At 35.5% G+C, this 20,933-nt stretch overlaps 1 protein-coding gene across 1 annotated transcript in view; it reads right to left on the bottom strand.

Annotated features, from left to right (window-relative positions):
- The window catches only part of SYNE1 (spectrin repeat containing nuclear envelope protein 1), a 294,429-nt gene that overhangs the window by 187,874 nt on the left and 85,622 nt on the right, over positions 1-20,933 (bottom strand). Inside the window, exons 15-28 of the mRNA XM_082303445.1 lie at positions 17,598-17,694; positions 15,900-16,102; positions 12,122-12,286; positions 10,515-10,667; positions 9,923-10,066; positions 9,427-9,600; positions 8,254-8,412; positions 6,117-6,281; positions 5,399-5,533; positions 4,445-4,603; positions 3,991-4,199; positions 3,608-3,716; positions 2,193-2,357; positions 121-288 (exon numbers count right to left, since the gene is read on the bottom strand). Of these exons, the coding sequence (XP_082159571.1) occupies positions 121-288; positions 2,193-2,357; positions 3,608-3,716; positions 3,991-4,199; positions 4,445-4,603; positions 5,399-5,533; positions 6,117-6,281; positions 8,254-8,412; positions 9,427-9,600; positions 9,923-10,066; positions 10,515-10,667; positions 12,122-12,286; positions 15,900-16,102; positions 17,598-17,694 (2,205 nt within the window). The remainder of the gene's footprint in view (positions 1-120; positions 289-2,192; positions 2,358-3,607; positions 3,717-3,990; positions 4,200-4,444; positions 4,604-5,398; positions 5,534-6,116; positions 6,282-8,253; positions 8,413-9,426; positions 9,601-9,922; positions 10,067-10,514; positions 10,668-12,121; positions 12,287-15,899; positions 16,103-17,597; positions 17,695-20,933) is intronic.

Below are 20,933 nucleotides of genomic sequence, written 5' to 3'. Positions count from 1 at the left end.
TTCTGTTGTAATTCTTCCAAGTTTAAATATAAAGATTTATGTTACTGGACATAAAAAAATTTTGTAATTACATGAATTCTTTTGAAAAAAATTGGATATGGACATGAGTAATTGCCCTACCTGATGATGAAGCAGTAATTGCTGAGCTTGTAATAAACTTTCTGTATCCAGGATCTTTTCAGCTTCTGCTTGGACTTCTTTAGAATTGTTAATTAACTCTTCAATTGCACTTTTAACTTCTTCTTTGTACTGGACACAGTCTCCAACAGCACCTAAGGTATTTTCAATCTAAAATTACAGATAACTTTAAGTATTTCACGTTGAAAGACACATCTATATTTTAAGGGTACATTTATGTTTGGAATACTTTTTCAAAAATACAGTATTTTTTTAAAATTCAAACAATTTTTATCTCCAGCATTTTTGACACCTTTAAATTTACATTGAAAAAGTGTCTTTAGACTTAAAATGTGACTGAGGAGACCTTTGTCTTGTTCAAACATACTCCCTATTACACTGCCATATGAAAAAAAGCCATCTGTGACAGCTACTTATTGGTGATCACTTAGAAAACACGCACTCTCCTTATCTTTGCAGGCTGACCCAGATTCCAAAACACCTGCACTACTCAACACACAAAAAAATTTTGCTGCCATTTGGCCTGTCTTGAGCAGTGCATTGGTGAATCACAAATACATTAAAGTGCTCAGTTACCCCGGTTTTATGGACCACAGTGTGTATGTGGTGCAGTATCCAGTCTCAGCGCACAGAATTTTATGAAGATAGAGGTATCCATTCAACATACCAGAAAGTTCTCCTCCATTTGCATGATTCACCTGAATACTTGTAGCTGATTTTCAACTATTCTAGATCCTATTCTTTTTCTTTTTCCTGTTCTTTTCCTTTTTTTTTTTTTTTTTTTTTTTTTTTTTTTTTTTTTTTTTTTTTTACTTAAACCATTCACTTCCTGATTATATTTAGGTTTCACTCTCCAAAACTATTGCTGAACTCTGGCCATACCCAGTATCAGTCCTTGTTTAAACAGACTCATCTACCTGATTAACAAGCTCTATAAATACTATTCAGACTTTTAAGAATCAGTAGTCTTTTAACTATAGTATAGAGTGCCACTTAGATTATGCTTTTAGATTCAAACCAAGTATAGATTTGACCCCTTGTTTTCTTATATTACCATCATTAACTTATTAACTTACCCTTAGTTCTGCCTTTCAGAGGAAACAAAAAGCAAAAGTAATTAAGCTCCAAAAATCTGTCCCCCAAAAAACTGAAACAAATATAGTATCTTAAGCTTTTTACAGTTGGTTGGAAATTACATCTCTTGCCCAGACTTTCCAAACACAGTTTTCACACCACAGAAGTTTAGAGACGCTTCAATAAATACACAGAAATTTTATACATTTGAAACCTCTGTAAGGCCTCCACAAGAACTGACATTAACAATGAAATTTGAAGTCTGAACTCTGAGCTCTTTCTGTCTCCTGAAGTCTTTTTCTTTTTTTTTCTTAAGTGGGTCTATTCCATCTTAGAATGCTCTAAGATGCTCTAAGTTTCACCTGATTTTTCTTTTAACTGTATGAACTGTGAAGCAGTAAGTTCCCTGAGAGGCCACAGAACTCAAGGGTTCAGTGGTTGTTAGAGGTTTTGCTTGTTACGAATTAGAAATTTCCCATAATTTCCACAGTTACAGCATCTCATTTTCATTCAGGCCTCGGAGAACTGCAGCCTTTTCCTGCAAATTCAGGGTGTGATACACATCCTTAATGACTAGAAATTACCTCAAAGTAGTGCTTTATTTCAGCATAGAAGATAAATGAACCAAGATTAAAGTGCAATTCTGTATCCACTAGCTAATGTACATCATGGTTTTGACAATGTTCAGTATGAACTGATTTAAAAAACCTAAAAATATGGACATTTTGATTCCAGAAACATTTATTAAGATACTTTCCAATTCTGCAAAGGGAAAAGATCCACTATAATAATGTCTATATTTTTTGCCTGCTACTCTCAGTGCTTTGCTACTAATGGAGTACAAATTAATTTTTCCTTGCTGAAGACTTGCAGCTTAATTGAAAAAAAACACAGCAGGGAACTTGTGCATGTGAAGCCATGATTGATGTCATTTCGTGTGACACTGGAAATGGAGAGTTCTTGTGTCCCTTGTACTGTACCTCAGCCAGCAAATCTAGAAGTCTCTTAAAGTCACTGGAAAGTTTACAAAACTCATCCTCTGTCTCTTTGGCCTCCAAATCAGGACAAAGTGCAGTCAAAACAGCAACTCTAGATTTCAGCCAGCTGTGATTTTCTCCATGCTTGTGAATATGCTTCCTAATTTCCTACAGAAAAATATCAAAACATATTTGCTTCAAAGATACAAAATACATCCATAACTGACATTCACGGCATCAGTTCAAAGAATAGCATTGTAAACAGAGTACTTTTATCTTGAAACACTAGAAATGTAGTATTTTTCTATTTGCATACCCTATCAGATTCTATTCCAGTCAATGGCTGGAATTTTGCACTTCTTCCACAGACTTTACTCCACTGCTAATTAAACTGTTCTTTACTTAGTAGTGGAGTACTTTTCCCTCACAAACATTTTTACTTACAGATAGATAGATAGAAGGCAAGTACCACATATATGTTTTCCATATATTGACCATATTTCTTAGTTGCAATTTAAATCTGAATTGCTGACTTTCCCAAATATGTAATTTCATGCAATATAGTTTTGTGTAATTCTTTTTCTATTTAAATAGCTTTTTTCCCCCTCCTCTTTTTACCCAGTAGTTCAACTGTGTCCTTGTGGCAGTGCTGAAGAGATGTTGGCAGCAGTGAAACTATGTGAGTAAATCAGACTTTTTGAAGACGAAGCCCCCATTAAGCTAAAGATCTATCAGTTTTATCAAGGCCATCCTAATAATGTTTCTCCATATAGTTAGACTCATAACCTGCTCATGAATTTCACATAAATACCTACAGTATGTAGGTGCTCCCAGTATGTGAAATTAAAAAAAAAAACCAGAAAGAAGGGTCAAGTTGGGCACCAAGAGACACAATAAATTATTGCCTAAAACTAATTTAACTAACCAACTCAATCTACAGCTATTCTATCACTCTGGTACCAGTGCCAAAGTGAATGGTAGAATATTTATTCCTCCCCTGTTATACTACTGTAGAAGAGAACTTTTGGAATAGATTTCCTTAAATTTAAGTAATTAAATGTAACATCATTCAAAAACCTGCAATCCAGAAATTTTTGCTTTTCTTTGAGCAGCACTTTTAACTCTGCATGCAATAAGATGATGGGCAAATATTTATTCTATCTGCCCCTCTATTTTTAATGTTCTAAACATAGAGGGAAAGGGACCTGTCACTCTCTAAATTATTAAAAGTAAGAACTTCTGCCTCACTTTGCTATAACATGCAACTTTCTCCTGGTAATGTTTTTAAGAATACCAGGAATCAATAGAGCTACTATGATCTCTGTAGTAAAACAGTTGCACTACTTTGGAGTAGAATTTTATCCAGAGTCCCAGTAGCAATGACCATAGCTTTGTTAGAATATAAGCTAAGGGCTCACCCCCACAGATGCTTTACACTGCTTGTATTTGGCAGTATCATTAACATTTTCCTTTATCTTCTTTAGCTCTCTTTCTGTTGATGAAATCCAATTTGCCAATTCAGAAAATCTGAAATAAGACATCACAGGATGAAAAAAAAAAAAAAAGAAAAAGATTAGACAAAAATTGCTACCGAAACAATAACCTCTTAAGTGTAAGCAGAAAATTATAAAATCCACTCAAAGCCCCACTATACTTTGTGAAATTACTACATAAAGTATAGTTTTCTACTTGAAGCTAAGATCACAGTATCATTTTTTCCATGGTACTGATCTATGGCAACACATAGAGGAGTGACCATGCACAAGGCTCTGCAAGACCCAGGTAGGAACTGAGGTGACACCTGCTCTTATAGCCCTTCCAGGTGTCCGAGTGCTCTGTTAGCTTTATGTATGTGCTGTCTATCTGGGATTTCAGATCCTTCAGGATTCGGTGGCTGCTTTCCAATGTACCCCTCACTGGATCAGAGACTGGCAGTTTTTGGCACAGTTCTTCAATTCGTTGTAGCCTTTTCTCACACAGGTGGTAAGATCCCTTATCACCAAAGAACAACTGATGGAAGACAAAGCAGAAAATTCAGTAAAATTACAAACTGGAAGAAATTACGAAGCATATCTATATACTTTTCATAAACTACTAAATTAAAATAAAATTTTTCGTTAAAGATCTCAAGAACTGATCTGACATAAGCTGGACACAAAGAGTTTGGTGGCTTAAGAGTTAGTCAGAACTTCTGTTTATTATTGACATTGAAATGTATTTCTGTACATGCCCCCAAGGAGGCATGTAACTCATACCATGTGTTCCTTGATCATTTTTTCATTGCCTTCTCTTGATAACACCTTATTCTGTCGAGCTAGTTCAGCTTTGCACTCCTCCACTGTCACCAGGAACTTGCTTTTCTGTACTTCAATTTTCAAGTGGATCAAATGATATGGGGCTTCTGTTTGAAGATCCTACACACCCACAGGGGCAATAAAGAAGCACGGAGATAAAACACTACTCACACTACTTCAGTAAATTTGCTACAAATAAATAATCTAAAACCCAATAATATAGAAAATAAAACATATATGTTCAAGAACAGATAAGGGTTTGTCCGCATTTGCTTTGTTACCAATGTCTTCGTTTTATTAAAAGGTCATAAGTTGCGACCAAATGCCCATGTATAAGGCACATTACAGAGACATCTTCATTCTTGGCAGGCCATAGCAAATATTTCCTGTATAAAATAGTATTCACAATGGTTTCCAGAGGTTTCTGCCTGTCTGCTAGTGAGACCACTTATCCATCACTCCAGCTTTGACCAGCAACATGGTGTAGCAGGCAATAAATTCCACAGCTGGTGAGCAAAGTTAGTTGTTGGAGTCTTTGGCAGAAGACACAATTTAAGTTGATAGCCTGATGTCTTACAAATTTGGGTGGGTTTTTTTGCTTGGGAAAGTAACTAATATTAAGAAATGTTCTTAACACAGGTATCATTATGGCTGTATGTAGTGGGGAAAGATAAGGTTTTATAATTAATTTCTCACATTTCTTGATTTTACTTAACAGGGTTTTTTCAAGAGGCCATTTGTAGGTGTAGCTGTATCTAATATTGTAAAATACTTTTTTTCCCCCTTTTTCCAATTGTATGCAAAGCCAAATAATACAAATTAATTTGTTTTCTTTTAATTTTTTTTCAATATATAGGTCATACAGAAACTTTCCAAAACTAAGATTTATAATGTCCAGAGATGTCATTCACTAACCTTCCACTGCCTATGGAGTTTCCTCACAGCTTCCTGCAGGCTGTGTTGCTCTTGTTCTGGGAGGATGTCAGTAAGTTCATCACATGCTTTCAGAAAGGCATTTAGGACTCTCTGATCCAACTGGCTGAAAAATTCCTGAAGTGGAGGCAGAAAGTGAGAAGGTGAGAGAAGCAGCTGGATATTGATATTGGATATTGGTAACCTGCCAGCACAAAGTTCCCTAACACTCTCTAAGTTTCAATGTTACTTCTGTTTCATTGAAGAACTGATGTTTGAGTTAAGGAAATAACTATTTCTAGACAAAGTCTGGCAAATTAATTTATTCTCAGCCAGTACACTGAGATGGTATTTTAACAAGAATGCATTTCAAAGCTACATGCATAAGTTATGATTATAATACAGACACATATATTTATCTAAAAAAAGAGGAGCAGATGTGTAAGATTGTCAAAATATAGTGTTCTAACTCTCTGTGGTTCTACTGAAAACCCCATCCTAATTTCTATGGGTTTTTTTCACTTTCTGATTGCTTACATCCAATCTTACATCAATAAGAGAGCTGAACATTTTCCTTTTTGTTTTTCAGTCTTAACATTAGCTTGACCTGATCTGTATCACTTCTACACATGCAAGAAATCCACAGCAGTTTTAGAATTAAGTAGGCTTTTATGTCATGCACTCAAAGATTTCCATGAGGAAGGTCAGGGAATTTACTCACGCTATGTTTCCTGAGAAGTTCTTCAGGATTTCCTTTTTCTTTTAAGCAACAATTGGCAATCTGTATTACCTTCTCCAGTTCTGCTCTAGACTCCTCAAATTTCTTCATCAAACGGCTATTTGCTTCTATGTTTTTTCTCCACTCACCAGCTTTCCTGACCATATTCTGAGTTACAAGCAAAGAAAATGAGCTGGCAATTTCACAGTGAGTTTTATTTGCTCTCTTTTACCATGATCTTACAAAACATGCATTTAATTTGTGTCACTTTTAAATATATGCTTTTCACCATGCTTCTCCCTCTCATGCTCCCATTTTCCCAATTTTTAATACTGAGGCTTGTGCTAATGTCATAATTCAAATAAAAATTAGCAGATTAGATGTCTCTGATATTTTCAGAATGCCTCTGCCATTTGATTAGTGAGTTTCTTTCCTAAAGCCTGCTTTCAAATGTAAAGCATTTGGTATGATCAGAAGCTTGCCATTTCATTTTTCTGGCATCAAACTACCTCCCCTAACACAACTCAAAGTAAAGGTGGTTTGACCTGTGGATCCAATCAGTTCCATGTTACAGATCTTCTGACCTGGAGGAGGTTTGTATGATTATCACACTAGTATATGTAACCAGGCACAAAGCTGCTTAGAAGACAGCAAATTTTATGGTTTAGCTGCTGAAATCCTCATTTTGCAACCTTAGTCACAGCTCTTCCATTAGTCTGCTTTTTAGTCCGTCCCCGTGCACTGCAATATTCAGTGGTTACAATTTCATGAGCAAGTAAGAAAATTTACCAGGAGAAATGACCAGTTCAGCACTTTAACTGCTGCAAGGTAGTTGCAGCACTGCTCACTGTACATCCCCTTCACCATCCTCACTGATTACAAACCTCAGCGTAAGGAATTCTAGTGAATTTACCCAGCCAGCTAATCAAATCTGTAGCTCTCAACTTAAACATCTTGATAAATATTTTTAAATTTTTCTGATGAAAATATCTTCATAACAATAGAATTGTATGGAGATGTATTATTTACACAAAAACCTGCCAGTTTCCAGTATTTTACCTCTAGGTATGTCACACTTTGTATGATTATACTCTATTTTTTAGGGTTTTTTTCTAACACATGAAGAGGTAAACCACCATGCAACTTTATAGAAACAGAGTAATTATTGTTGAACATGGTAAATTCACCAAGCTACAAGTGCATCTGCTTTTGCTACAATAAGCTAAACTTAAAACAATTGTTTCTACATTATAAATCAACCACAATTTATCTTTAGGTACACTCCACAAAATACAATAGAAATTTCAAAATTCACTTCTCAGAGAGAGCTATTTACTGATAGGTGATTTTCTGTAGTTTAGAATTCAGCTTGGATAGCTTTATACTGAACAATAATCGCCTGAAAATAAATGTAATAGAACCCATTATGTGGAAATCAGACTCTAAGACAGTCACAGAATCACTGAATATTGTTTGAACTGACACAAAGATCACTGAGTTCATCTCTGGCTCTGCACCACGTGTAATGGCTAATTTCATTTTAGAGTGGGGCTAGACTGGGGCTGAACAGCCCCAAAAATAGCAGTAATAACTGATAATTACAACAGGTAATGGGGAATATAATCCAAATGCCACATCTCTGCATTAAACAATGAAACATATTTGCAGCCTTCTATATTCACAATCCACTGCATTTTCTGAGGAAACATAAAGCCCAGCAATAGTAGCATGTGCAAAAGTTTCCGTCTTCCATGCTTTGTGTGAAAGGGGATGTATGGGAATATAGAAGCAAATAATTAGCCAAGATAATGAAGTCAGGAGAAACCAAAAACAGTGCAGCCCTAACAATAGGATTTCAGGTTCCTCAATCCGAAGGAGCCTGGGGCATGTGAAAGTTCTCTTAAATACCAGGTTCCTCTGTGGCAGGCTCACCTCTGAATAAGTGCATGGAGAACAAGACTGTCAGTCCCCTGACCACTTATTACCTAATAAAGACAAATCTTTAATTAATAACTTGACACCAGAGAGGAGAGTTATCCAGGAGAGTAGCTACAGAGTGATGAAATGTAGCTACAGTAGGATGGATCAGCTGCATATGAACAAATTTTCAGAAACATGCACCAAAGTATGGCATTTTTACCTGAAAAGTAATCTGAACTTGTGTAGCTTTCTTCTGAAATGTTGACTGATGGAAATGCTGTAACACTTCAGTCGAAGCCACACACTGAAGGATACTCTGACTATTTCTCTCAATCAGGGACACATCTTTCTTGCAGTTTTCTTGATAAGCTACCAAATCCTGAAAGAAAAAAACATATATCCACCCTAGCCAGGGACAACGAGGAGGAAAGTTTGGCAAAATAACAGGAAGATGCTTTTTGACAGTAAGGGCAAAAGGGATGAGGTCAAAGGACCATGGCAAACAGACTGCACAAAGTATTACATGGAGTAACACAGACAACACAACTTTCTCTTTGAACTCAAACTCCAAATAGATCTCTAGCTATTCATGAAACAATACACAGACATATAACCAAGCCCTTTGTCTCTTCAGTAGAGAATGTAGATCAATACACTGTCCTGTGATTTAATTTTATGGTATTTCTATATTTACTGCATAATCTAAGTAACCAACAGTGACATCAACGAACATAGGAATGACAGCTCTCAGCAGCAGGTTGAGATCTCAACATTCCTTGCCTTTCAAGAAATTAATCCTTTATGTCAGCTTTTGGAAATCAGATTTCATTATAAATTGCATTAAGTAATGAGAAATATACGTTAAAAAAAAAAAAAAAGAAGAGAGAAAAAGAAAACATGCATGAAGTAGTAAAGGCTGAAAAAAGGTTTTAAAAATCCTATTTTCATTTAACTTTCCAAGAGAGATCTGACTAGCTCTGAATTCCTCCAGAGAGAAGTGTTTATTGGCCATGTAGAAAAGTTAATGTTATATTGCAATTCACTTCAAAGAAACCACTTTTCCAAGCCTCTAATAAACTTCCGTAATTGCCCAAGGAAACATCTGCTTAATAAAAAACCCAATATATTTCTAGTACTTCAGTCCAATTTCCACTAGATTTAAAAAAAAAAATCTTATGTTTACTTCCTGGATTGAAACCAAGGGCACTAGAGAGGAACACAAGTTTCAATCTTTTTATATTTATGCCTAGCTGACTTTAGGATAAGGCTACATCTGTTGCCTGAATATGAGGAAATACCTGCTCAGCTTACAGAGTTGCAATCCAAATTCCTAGAGAGATAATTGTAAATACTCAGAGGCAGCAGACCTTTGTAGGATGTTTCTGAAACTTACTTGGGCTTTTTGTTTAAGAACAGTTGTGGGTTGTGCTTCAGGATCCAGGATAGAAATTATTTCATTTACTTTTTCAAGCGATTCATAAAAATGTGTGATTTGCTTCTCCAGTTCTTCCAGTGGAGACAGCAGACGTTGGCATTCATACAGCAGGGCACAGGAATGCTCCTTAACCTTTTGGTCAGGAAAAAGTTATTGAAAAAGTTGTAAAATTCAATAAATAACAACTTTTTCTGCATGTAGGTTTACATAGTTGCTACCTATTCTTTTTCAAGATAGAGCAGTCCTGATCCTGTATTATTTCTAAAGAAAAGAGTATTAAATTTAAGGATGGTAGTCTTAACATTTAAAAGAAACAACATCTTCACCCTGAATCAATCTATTGTTACAACTACATATTTGTTCAAATGCATATATGTGAGAATTTGTATACAGGAGCCTACTATTTATTAGTTCAACAGTCAACAACAAGTAGTAAAAAAAAGTATTCTGCAACCTTGCCCAGCTGCTCCTTGAGCCGTGCCGAAGTTCCCAGCATTTCATTCGCTTCCTCTTGGGAAACTTCTTTTGTAATAAGTTGCACCGTTCTTGTAACTGCTTTATACTGAGCTTCCATGGCAGGCAATTTCTGCTTGATATTCTGAAACAAGTGTTTCAAAAAATATTTCAGCACTAGTATTTGTGCGTTCATGGGAGAGAAAAGACCGATAAATGATATATATTCTAAGTATCAATTATTTTCATCACTGATTTTAGTGAACACTGGATCATGTTTTCAAATGCATGAAAACTGAGCCAAAGAGTATCAGTCAACTCACCTGAATGCAATTTGAAACTACAAAGAAAGACATATCTAGTAAGACAGTGTTTTGGAAATTTGCTCTAAAAATGTCACTAATAGAATACAATGATAAATATTTTAGCTATAGCTGAAATAATACAAAAAAAAAAAAAAAATCCACCACTGGTAAAAAAACCCAGTTAATAATGGGAATGTATACTAAAATAATTTTATGCTATCAGAATTAAATAGTTGCAAGTTTATTTCTTTTGAAGGAGGAAGAAGGAAACTAAAGGAAGAAACTTACTTCTAAATCTTGTATAAAACTTTTGACATCAAGAAAGGACACTTCTACAGGGACTGAAAATTTCTTATTGCTTCCATCAATAAAAGCTGTCAAATGGGCAACGCCATCCACATACTCCTTCCTCATTTTGTCCAGTTCATCTGCTCGAGCATACTAAAAAAAGGAAAGCAAAAAAAAGCCCCACCCCAAATTAGATATCCAGCAATTAAGTAATGATTTAGGAGAATTAGTATGTTTTCAGTGCAATTTTTTGCTGGAAAAATTATATTCAATGAAATGCAATATGATGGAAACTAATCTTCTAAACTCATCATGTGCCTTAGTTTCAGTAGTAATGATGCTAAAATGAACAGCATGCATACAGGAGGTCAGCCTCTTTTACGAACAGGGAATGCCAGACTCATTTGTTTCTACTCTAGAACCAACAGTTCAATTCATTTCTCACTACCTACAATATCAATTTTGACAATTCAGCAAAGAGAATAGAACAGGAAAAGCCTAGAAAAGCTAAATGATAAGGGAGATCTTAATAAAGGAATGCTGGCCAGGGGAAGGGGAAACATATGTCTTACAAAGTAGAAAGAGCTGTATGACAGAAATGGTGAAAAAGCCAGTGAGAAAAAAACCCACACAGCCAGCATATGAAAGAAGCTGCATAAGTAGGGGAAGAGACATTTACATCAGTGAATCGCCCTAAATAGCATCAGCAAGTAAAGCTTGAGAACATTCTTGTCAACAGTCTGGAAAAGTTACAATAAAAGAGAGACAATCATTATTTGCCTTTCCCTTTAACTTGACTGCATAGGAGATAATAATTCCAGTAAAGAAAACAGATTCAGTACCTTCAAATAGGCAACTGCGATTTCAAATCACTGAAAGGGGACAATATCAACAGATGTATATTGACTATACCAAAGATATTTTCTAACGTGTTTATGAGGTGTGAAATACTTCTATGTAATTAAGCTCACATCTTCTCTTTGATTTTCAAAGAGCAAATACAGAAACAACGATTATTTTTGTATCAGTTGAATCTCTTACATGAGGTAAAGGGTAGGTTTATTCGTTTACTATCAGAGCCTGCTTGTAACCAAGATAGAAGTAAAGTCTGACCAAAATGGGGAAAACATTTAGTTAATTAAATTAATTATTGTCCCTGCTTATGGTTGCAGTACAATAACTGGAAGGAGCTTTCATCAAAGAGCAGTAAAAATTATCATTATCACCATTTTTACTGTTTCGTTTCATAGAGCTTTTACAGTAACAATAGGCACTGAAAATCAGTCAGTTTCTCTGCAGTCATATTTCTTTGTATAAATAACATTCACTGTTATCAAGACCGGTGACCATAATGAAAAAGTACAGCTTATACTAGTTGAAAATGTCCCCTCACTCCCCCCAAAATAGCTGTATAACCAAAAAGGCAAATAAAGGAAGAGCCTCAATAAAATAAATTACTGTCAGGGAGTAATTTCTAATTCAAATACTCATGAACAGTTAGGCACTTTTGAAAGTTGTCCTATAGTCCTGCTAACAGGGTAATCTGTCGTGCTTGCATGGAAATAACAAAGTAAATATTTAAAAGTAACAGGGGCAAAATCACTTACCTGCTTAACTTGCATAAACAATTCTCTCCATCTTCCATTTAGCAACAGAAGCTGCTGTTTAAGATCTCTGGAAATGGTCTCATCACATGTTTCAATCAGAAAATTACCAGCATCATTCATGGCTGTGTGCTGTTGGATCCAATGAGGTAAGTGTCTGAAGAAATCCTGAAGAAGAAAATAAAAACACAGCTCCAAAACCTTTTCAATTAGTCTTTATCTTAATCACAAAACTAAAATTTAATCACCCGCTCATGACTTGATAAAAAATTCGTTGCACAATTATCCTCTGAAGCTCCTCACGTCGAATATGCCATAATAGAATTTTAATGTCTGTGAATACAACCTGTGGAATTAAAAATTACTGCCAGTTTACTTACAGCTCATTTTACTCCAGTGAGTGGCTTCAGTTAAACTAATGAAACTCCTCCATAAGAGAAAGTTCCATAACTGAAAATACTGTTAGGGCTCATCTATTTTCTGTCATAAACAGTATGGGCTGATAGTAACCCAGGCCATATACAGACTGTGGAGAGGTCCTTTCCCTGCTGTGAATCACATGCAGCTTTCCAGGGTCTGGCATCCCAGAAGACCTGTGAAGACTGATTCTTTATCACTGCTTCCCTCCTATCTCAGTGCAGGTGAGCACAGAGGGGAAAGAGATGGTCGTCAGTGATTTTGTCCCCCTCACTGAGATGGCCTGATAGACTGCATGCATCTTGTAGGCAGGTACACACAGATAAATTTGTAGAAAAGACAAAGAGCGCCTCTTTTCCCCTCTTTTTCTCTCTTCCAGCCAATGGGCAATTGTTCCCAAGGCAGATATCCCTGGGCTTCCTGACTCCAGCTATACCAGTAAACAAAAGAGGACTCAATCACTGTCCCATGACTGTCCACCCCTTCTCTGACATGGCTGTGGCTTGTCCCTGCTACCCTTCTCCCAAACAATGCACTATTCAATGAATGGCACAGTCTGTTCCAAACAGACTGGATCACGAGAGCACCTTCTTTCAGGAGAGAACGAATAATCAGAAGGATTCAAGCTGATGGTACCCGATGCTCAGGATTTAGGAAGGGGATCCATTTTGTTTATGACTATCTATCTACCCTATAATTCCAAAACTATTCACCTTCCAGTGACAGCCCCATACAATCCTTTCTCAATGGTACATGTGAAAAATTCCTATCCAACCATACTGTGAGTCATCCCAAGTTTCAGAGCTACAGTTCTGAAACTGTATTGTCAGAACTCATGCACGTGCAAAAGAAGTTCAGATGCAACTGTAAAGAAAAAGTCTAATGGTTATATACTGGTCAAATGTTTTCAAGAGAGGATTGAACAACACACATTGTGTTCAGTTCCTAACGCTGAGATCAGCAGTGTTCAGGTGTTCTGTACTGCGGTATCATGGATAAATTTAATCACCTCAGTAAATTGCATCTGCAGTTTGAATCTTTTTCCACTTGCAGTGGAGCAAACCCCTTGCTTTGTGCAAAGGCTAACCTTTCTGAGCACATCCAAAAGAAATTAAGTCTACTGAATCTGACACTGGTCAGCTTTCCAATGGTCAGGCTCACTAGAGGTCAAGAAGAAAAAAGCACATGGAGTAAACTATTCACATCCTTGTTCCCACACACTTAGTCCCACAAACCATTACCTTCCGCAGACCCTGCTGGGGAGTCTCTCCATTTCAGAAGCCAACCTAAGCATGTGTTAAATTTAAACAAGTTTGGAAGGTACTGGGAAGCACACCTCATTCTCAATTAAAACAATGCAGCTCTTTTTAAGGAAGTCACCACAAGAGATCTAGAAGCTCTCTAAAACCTTATGGATACAGCTGTGTGAGAAATGTGGGAGGGTGCAGTTAGAATGAGATTAATATGGAAAGTGCTTAAGAGGTAATGGAAGTAAACAAAGAAGCTGTAGAAGGAACAGTTTGAAAAATCCAAGCACATACTAGTATTTTTTTTTTTACAAGATCTTCACTGCTACAGGTTCACAGTAAGGCTTCTGAAAACAGTAGCCAACGAGAAAGCCAACAGGCCACTTTCTTTTCCAAAATGAGCAGTGGTACGTGCTGGTCTGGAAATGATACAGAGATAATGGAAAGAAGAAGAAAGCATGACAGCATGATGAAGGGCTACTATGGTCTTGGCCTAGGATAGAATATAGTGGCTTTAAGTAATACAGGTAAGGTTTGCAAATGAGCAACTCTGTATCATATTACTGGTATCTTTATGGGTTTACAGAAAAAATATTTTGAAATGCTTAAAAATGTTTTATGCCATATTCCAAACAACAGTTATCATTTTTCACCTGATATTCCAGATGTTTTTAGTTCATGGCTGTAAGACTATTAATTTTACAAACCACTATAAGAACAGATATTAGTTTTAATAATCAAATATTAAAACTTCTAAATCAGACCTATCCTTGGAACTACCTAAGGGAAAACATTGCTGTGAAGTGCTAAATTCAAAATTAAAAGTAGAAGTAACTTTTAAAATATGTCTCAGTCTACAGGCAGATTATGCTACTACTCAGTAACCTTTAACAGGTTTGAGGCAATGTTATTTTTAAGAAGAAATTAGCATTTTGGGAAGAATAAAGCTTCACGTCTATGGTTTTCAACACGTTTTTTTGAAATTTTTGAAATTATTTATCAGAATGAAAAGAATTACTTGTTGGATTTATTTTAGAAATCAGAAGCAAGTATATACTGTATGGGTATGTTCAAATTTCTGCTTTGAAAATTTTTAAAGTTATACATCTGATTAGAAAAGTAAATGCTTTGATTTTATTCACATACATGGATTTAAGAATATTTAATTTTAATCACTGTCCAGTTACTTACATAAAACATAAACCAGTATCTGAGAGCACCCTGATCAGTGGAAGACATCCTTCCAGCCCAGTAATAACTGTTTGAATCTATATTATGCCAGACTTGTTTTTTTCACATTTATTTTTATTTATAAAGTGTATTCCATTATTTTACATCAGTTTAAACTAACAAACCTTAACAAGAACTATACTGTTCTTTCATGTAACATGAAATGCTCATTCCTGACCTGATGTCAGTTTGTCATAACCTATGAGAACACTACTTTAGTGTGAAGAGCTATATAGCTGCTACATTGGGATCAGGTGCAAATTCAGCACCTATTAAATGCAGGACTCTTCAACTCATTCCAGGTTATTCTTGAAGATTTACCCACTTAAATCTTAGTGCTAAAGTACTCTAACATTACAACAGAAAAAAAATACAGAAGAACTATCTTTATAACTGCAGGTCCCCAAAATCAATTGTCTAAAAGATTTCTGAAATGCCAAGCTAATGGATTAGTTAATCACCCGTCAAAAATAACAACACTATTAATGATACTGCTCTTTGAAGGTAATGAGTACAGAAATCTGTCATCTAGAAAAATCAGTGGAAGTGTCATTATAGGTAGTCCATGATTACTCACTTTGGTGCTAAGAGCTGTATTTGCCTTTGAGTGAATCATATAACATTCCTCTCTGTAACATTGCTCTCTGAGCAATACTGCTGCCCTCTATTCATATCAAAGATGCCTCTAGCCATGGTACCACAGATGAGGCTTTCTCCATTGTGTATGTATGTATTTGCCTCTAGATGCTACACAAGTGAACACTGAAACTCCTATGATGAAGAAAGACAGGATGCCGAAGTCTGAGCAAAGGCTAAGCAAATGCAAAAAAGTATCAAATGTTTCACAATTTACAAAATAGCCAGATGCATATGCTACCAGTGCATACCTTTTTAGAATGTTCAGGCTGATTCAGCATCTTTTCAGCATCTTCAAGCCAAGCTTGTAGACCTGCCACAGTGCTGCTGTATCTGTCCCAATTAGCAATTACTTCTTCCAGCATGCTTCTTACACTTCTCACCTCTACTGAGAGGTTCCTCCACTGAGCTGTGGTATCACTCATGAATTTCATCACATTCTCAACTTCTTCCACTGAGATACAGGAAAAACACTGATTATTTTGTTTCATTACTATTTCTGTAAAGATTAACTTTATATCATGCTTATTCACTCTCATCAGAGAATTATATTTTACTGTAACTTCTATTTCAGTAGGCTTTTATATACGAATGTTCAGCTCACAGCCCAATTTTAGCACAAGATCATGACTGAGAAATTAAACGTGTGAATTAAAGACTTAGGAAAGTACATAAAAAATGTAATGCTAAATTAAAATGCATGCTAAATTAAAACAGTCACACTGCATATTGTGTGTGGTGTTCATTTCAAATCTGCAATAAAAGAAATCAAGAGACAGGCTTGCCTAAAAAAAACCAAAAAATGAATTGTATAATATAAAGACACATAATATGTCTGCATTGAAAAGTATGAAATTAAATTCTGATCTTCCTGCCATTGACTTTGAAACCAAACTACTGCTAATTTTTGCCATTTAACTTTTAGTGTTTTCCACATGGCAAGAAAGGAACAAATGTGTCCTCATTCCAGAAGAAAACAAACGGAGAAGAAAAAAGGCCAAGCAAATGCTGAGACTTCATAAAATATGCAGAATATAGTTAGCTAATTTGAACTGCTATTCCTGAATTTATATATGTTAGTATTTGTTCTTTAGAAAATTGTTATTGGACTTTATTAATAGCATTGAATAAATCTTTTGTTCTATGCAAGAATACCGTGTAAAAATGTTTACTTTTGTAAAATTTGGATGTCACTGTCAATTTAAATTTAACAACAAACAAAGGTATCCATTTTCTCCCCCCTTTACCAGTAGCTGCAACAATCCTCCACAGACATTACTGTGTTACAGATTAAAGTGATCTCATGCCTGTAATTATCTAGGTCAAATATTGCCCTCAAATTCTCACTGAACTCAGCAGTACTCAAGAATGACAGGAGGCAGCTGTTGAATCAGGTACACATTTTTTCTCATGTACATCCATACTGCAACTACCATTTGAGTTTCTCTTGCAGGTTTTCAAAGTTAATGAAGAACCTCCAATGAACCAAGGGATAATATTGCAATTAAGATACTTGGACCAACTCCCTATTTACCTTTTTCTTTTAAATTAAGCCAAGCCAAGGAGCATTTCCAGGCACTAGAACACCATTTTTCCCTACTCCTAATTTGGTTTCTGTCACAATTTTTTATCCCAAATTAACAACACTGAAATAATCCAAGAGTTAGCATGGATGATGGGTTTTTCCGAGGAGGAAGTCTGAATATGACCACCCTCCTCTGGAGATTCAGAAGCAGCAGGAGGGCAGGCTGCTCTGGACCAGGTGCCTACATGCCAGAGAATATGTGAAATTGCTACCAGAGGCTGTAGTCTCTGGTGAACTGCAGCTGCTGGTGAGGAACAGCTTTGGTACATGGAAGAAACAAATATTAGGAGACCTTTTTAGAGGATACTTATGTCTAAAGAGATTAAAATGCTGTTCCAGTGATTAAAGAAATATAGACATTTACCTGAGCCATTTGCTTTGGCATACATTTCAGCTGCTCGTTTCAAGATCTGGTAAGTAACTTCATACTGCTCAAAGAACTTACTGTTTTCAATAACAGACTGAAAAGAAAAAAATCATAATAGATAAAATAAAGATGGGTATTAGGAATAATTTCTATCAAATTACATCAGGATACTGATGACAACATTTAACTTCATTATTCCTCCATTCATCTTTTCATCATTATCTTTACAAATTAATGGTACAGCAGAGTATAACATTACAAAACCAAATTTATTTACTTTCCACATGGAAAGGTTATTTAATGTTTTCTTACTTGCTATCTTGCTGGAATTCAATAGCATATGATACTTAGAACATGCAGAAACTGAGTAATTAATTTACAAGTTATTTAATGAAAACTATTTTACACTCAAATCTAAGTGGAATAATTTTAATAAAAGAGTAAATTTCCTTCATATACATCACCATAACAATCAAATCCAATTGTTCCTGTATTAAGCCTTTGCAGAAAAACAGGTTACACTTTAATAGATGAAAAACATTTGCTTTATTCTTCAATTTTTCTTTACCTCCTTTGCAATTGGCAAAAAGTAAGATGGAAACACTGCACAAAGAGATGCTGCTTTTCCAAAGTGTGACACAGTGCTGTTCCTTTGTGAGTGATGGTTTAGCTCTGTGATGTGTTAGAGTGTGATTAATAAATTATCTGGAAATATTTTTGTACAAATGTTGTGCCTCTTTATCCCTCATGGCAACTGAAACTGACCTTTTTTTACATGTCTTTCAGAAATGTTATTTCCTTTAAGAGCAATACATAATTATAGCTCTATGTTGTGCAAGCACATTATATCTTGGTGTTACCACTGTTAAAACAGGGAGAGAAAGGTAGAGTTTGAAATGGTTCTGTAATTTATGCTACATCTCATCCCTCCTCACCTACAAAATTACAAAATAAGGAATCCACACCCTGCATATGTTTATACAAGCTTTGGAACACCATAATAGAAAAAAATCATACAAGTGTGATTTTGATAAAACCACGTTTCAAATGAAGTCAAAGTTTAATGTATTTTGAACAGGAGAATCAGATCTTGTGTGTTCATCAACGCATATTATATAACATAAAAAAAAAACTTTAAAAATTATTCTGCCAGCCATTATATATCAAAAACTCTTCTATTTTTAAACCTTTGACAGTTGCTATGTCAAGTTACAACAGTTATCTAGTATGTAATTTAGAATCATGTTTATGACCAAGGAAACCAGAAGTCAAGAACAATCAGATTTTTTCTCTGTTCTCCTGGTAAAACAAAATCTGCCATGTATGAAGACCTACAGGCTTTATCATGAATGACGTGACAGACTCATAACTTTCAGTTTTGCCAAACCCATACATACATTTTAACCTGAGCCACTTCATACGAAAGAGCAAAAAAGATTTACATAACACTGACCTAAAGAGCTATTTGAAATATTTTCAAAAAGCAAATAAAGATGTTTTACTAATTAATATTGTCTCCTATCTGACAAGACTCCTTGAACAAAATAAGGAGCTTTCCCAAATCAGTATAGCACATGATGCTCAAAAAGTGCTAACACAGCAGTGCTAAAACACAGTTCCATGGGTTAAAAATCCATGTACCTAGTACCACCATTACAGTGGAGAATTTGGTACAGTATATTATTCAAGTTGATGGTGTACAGTCTGTGCTGAACTTTACTTCCAGTGTATGACAGATGGGTGAAAAGATGATAAGGTTAAGTAAAAACCACCACTTTTATTTTTAAACTACAGTACATAAATATTTTCCAGGCATATGTTCTATCCAGATCCTAATTACGCATGTTCCTAGAATGCTGACATTCCCCAGTCTGTTTTGGCAGACAAACAGACTTACATTTTTATCTCCTACTAATATAGTCATTGACTATAAGGTACTGACTACAGCTTTCCTACGTAAGACTCCTAATACACTGGAAGAGTAACACTTGTCTCTCAGTCCTAGAAAACTGGTCCCAGGTAAGCCAAGCAAATATATTCCCTTTCCATCACACCTTGAAGGAGCCAGAAATCACGGCCATCAATAATGAAAATGAGATCTATTTGTCTTCCTGTCCCAATTTCCTCATTTTGATGTTACACAGTTTCAAAAATTACGCAAGGAAACATTTTTCTTCCCTAAAGACCACCTCAGCATTAGTGGTCTAAATCACAATGATTGCAAATTAATATACAAATTAACAACTTGATGTTCACTTTAAAGGAAAAAAAAAGAAAGTGACCAAAAAAACCCCCAAAATTCAAGCTATTCACTTTTTTATTATTTCCCTTTGTCACCTTTTAGTAGTTTTTTTGACAGTTTTAGAGGGTAAACAAATGGACTACAACTCCTAGTATTGCACCTCGCTCCAGCAAACTAAGTTATTTCAAGTAATTATCTGAATTTTGCAAAGCTTGTCTAAAAAAGGTTAACTAACTACTGAATTTTTGTGTCCCTAACTGCTGAAGTTTAAACACAGAAATTCCCACTTTGTAGATTGCAAATTTCACCCAAATTTCAGAGTTTGAATTTTCTTTCCAAAGAAGTTGGAACATCAATAATTTCCTCTGCATATTGACCTGGCTCTGAATGGTTCTGTAACTGAGTAAGTTCTTTCCAGACTTAATTTTCCTGTTCAATTTTCTCCATATGGATTAGATAGAAGGGAAAAAATACTTAGACCAGCCGTGCTTTTGAAAGAATCCTTCATGCTCTAATGTACAAGTGCAGCAGTAGTATCATTCTACCTACACTTGGCCCTGCACGTGTGAATTTAAGAAGATACAGCAGCATAACACTGAAAGAGAATTTATCAATGAACGCTTGTAAGCCAATAGTTTCTGTTTCTTAACGTGGTATATGGCTGATGCAGAGATAGAGCAAACTCCTTCCAGAACAGAAATTAAGCAATGGGTTTAATATAATAATGCTGAGTAGGAAAAGAAAAATCATTCTTTAAAAGCAGAGAAGTACTCCCCTATAGGTATAGTCTATTGAACAAGTACACGGAGGTAGAATAACTTCCTTTTTTAAATTATTTTGGAAGACTTTAAAAAAATACTGTGTGGGAATGCATGCCAAAAACCTCCTCTGTCTTTAACTCTTAAACTGTGTATAGTCACTATAAAGTGCATCTATGCCAGGGTAAAAGAAGATGAAATTAACTTCTTTGGAATAACTATACAAAGTAAGCAAAAATCTAGGATTTGGAACCTCCAGGTGTGCTTGCTAAGTTAATCACCGGACAGCAGTTGGAATGTTATTTCTATTTTCCAAGAAATGGTGCAAAGACA

Source organism: Coloeus monedula, assembly GCF_965178545.1.
Source record: "Coloeus monedula genome assembly, chromosome: 2".
Lineage (NCBI taxonomy): Eukaryota > Metazoa > Chordata > Aves > Passeriformes > Corvidae > Coloeus > Coloeus monedula.
The sequence above is the reverse complement of the archived record's forward strand: the minus strand, read 5'-3'. Positions and strand labels throughout refer to the sequence as shown.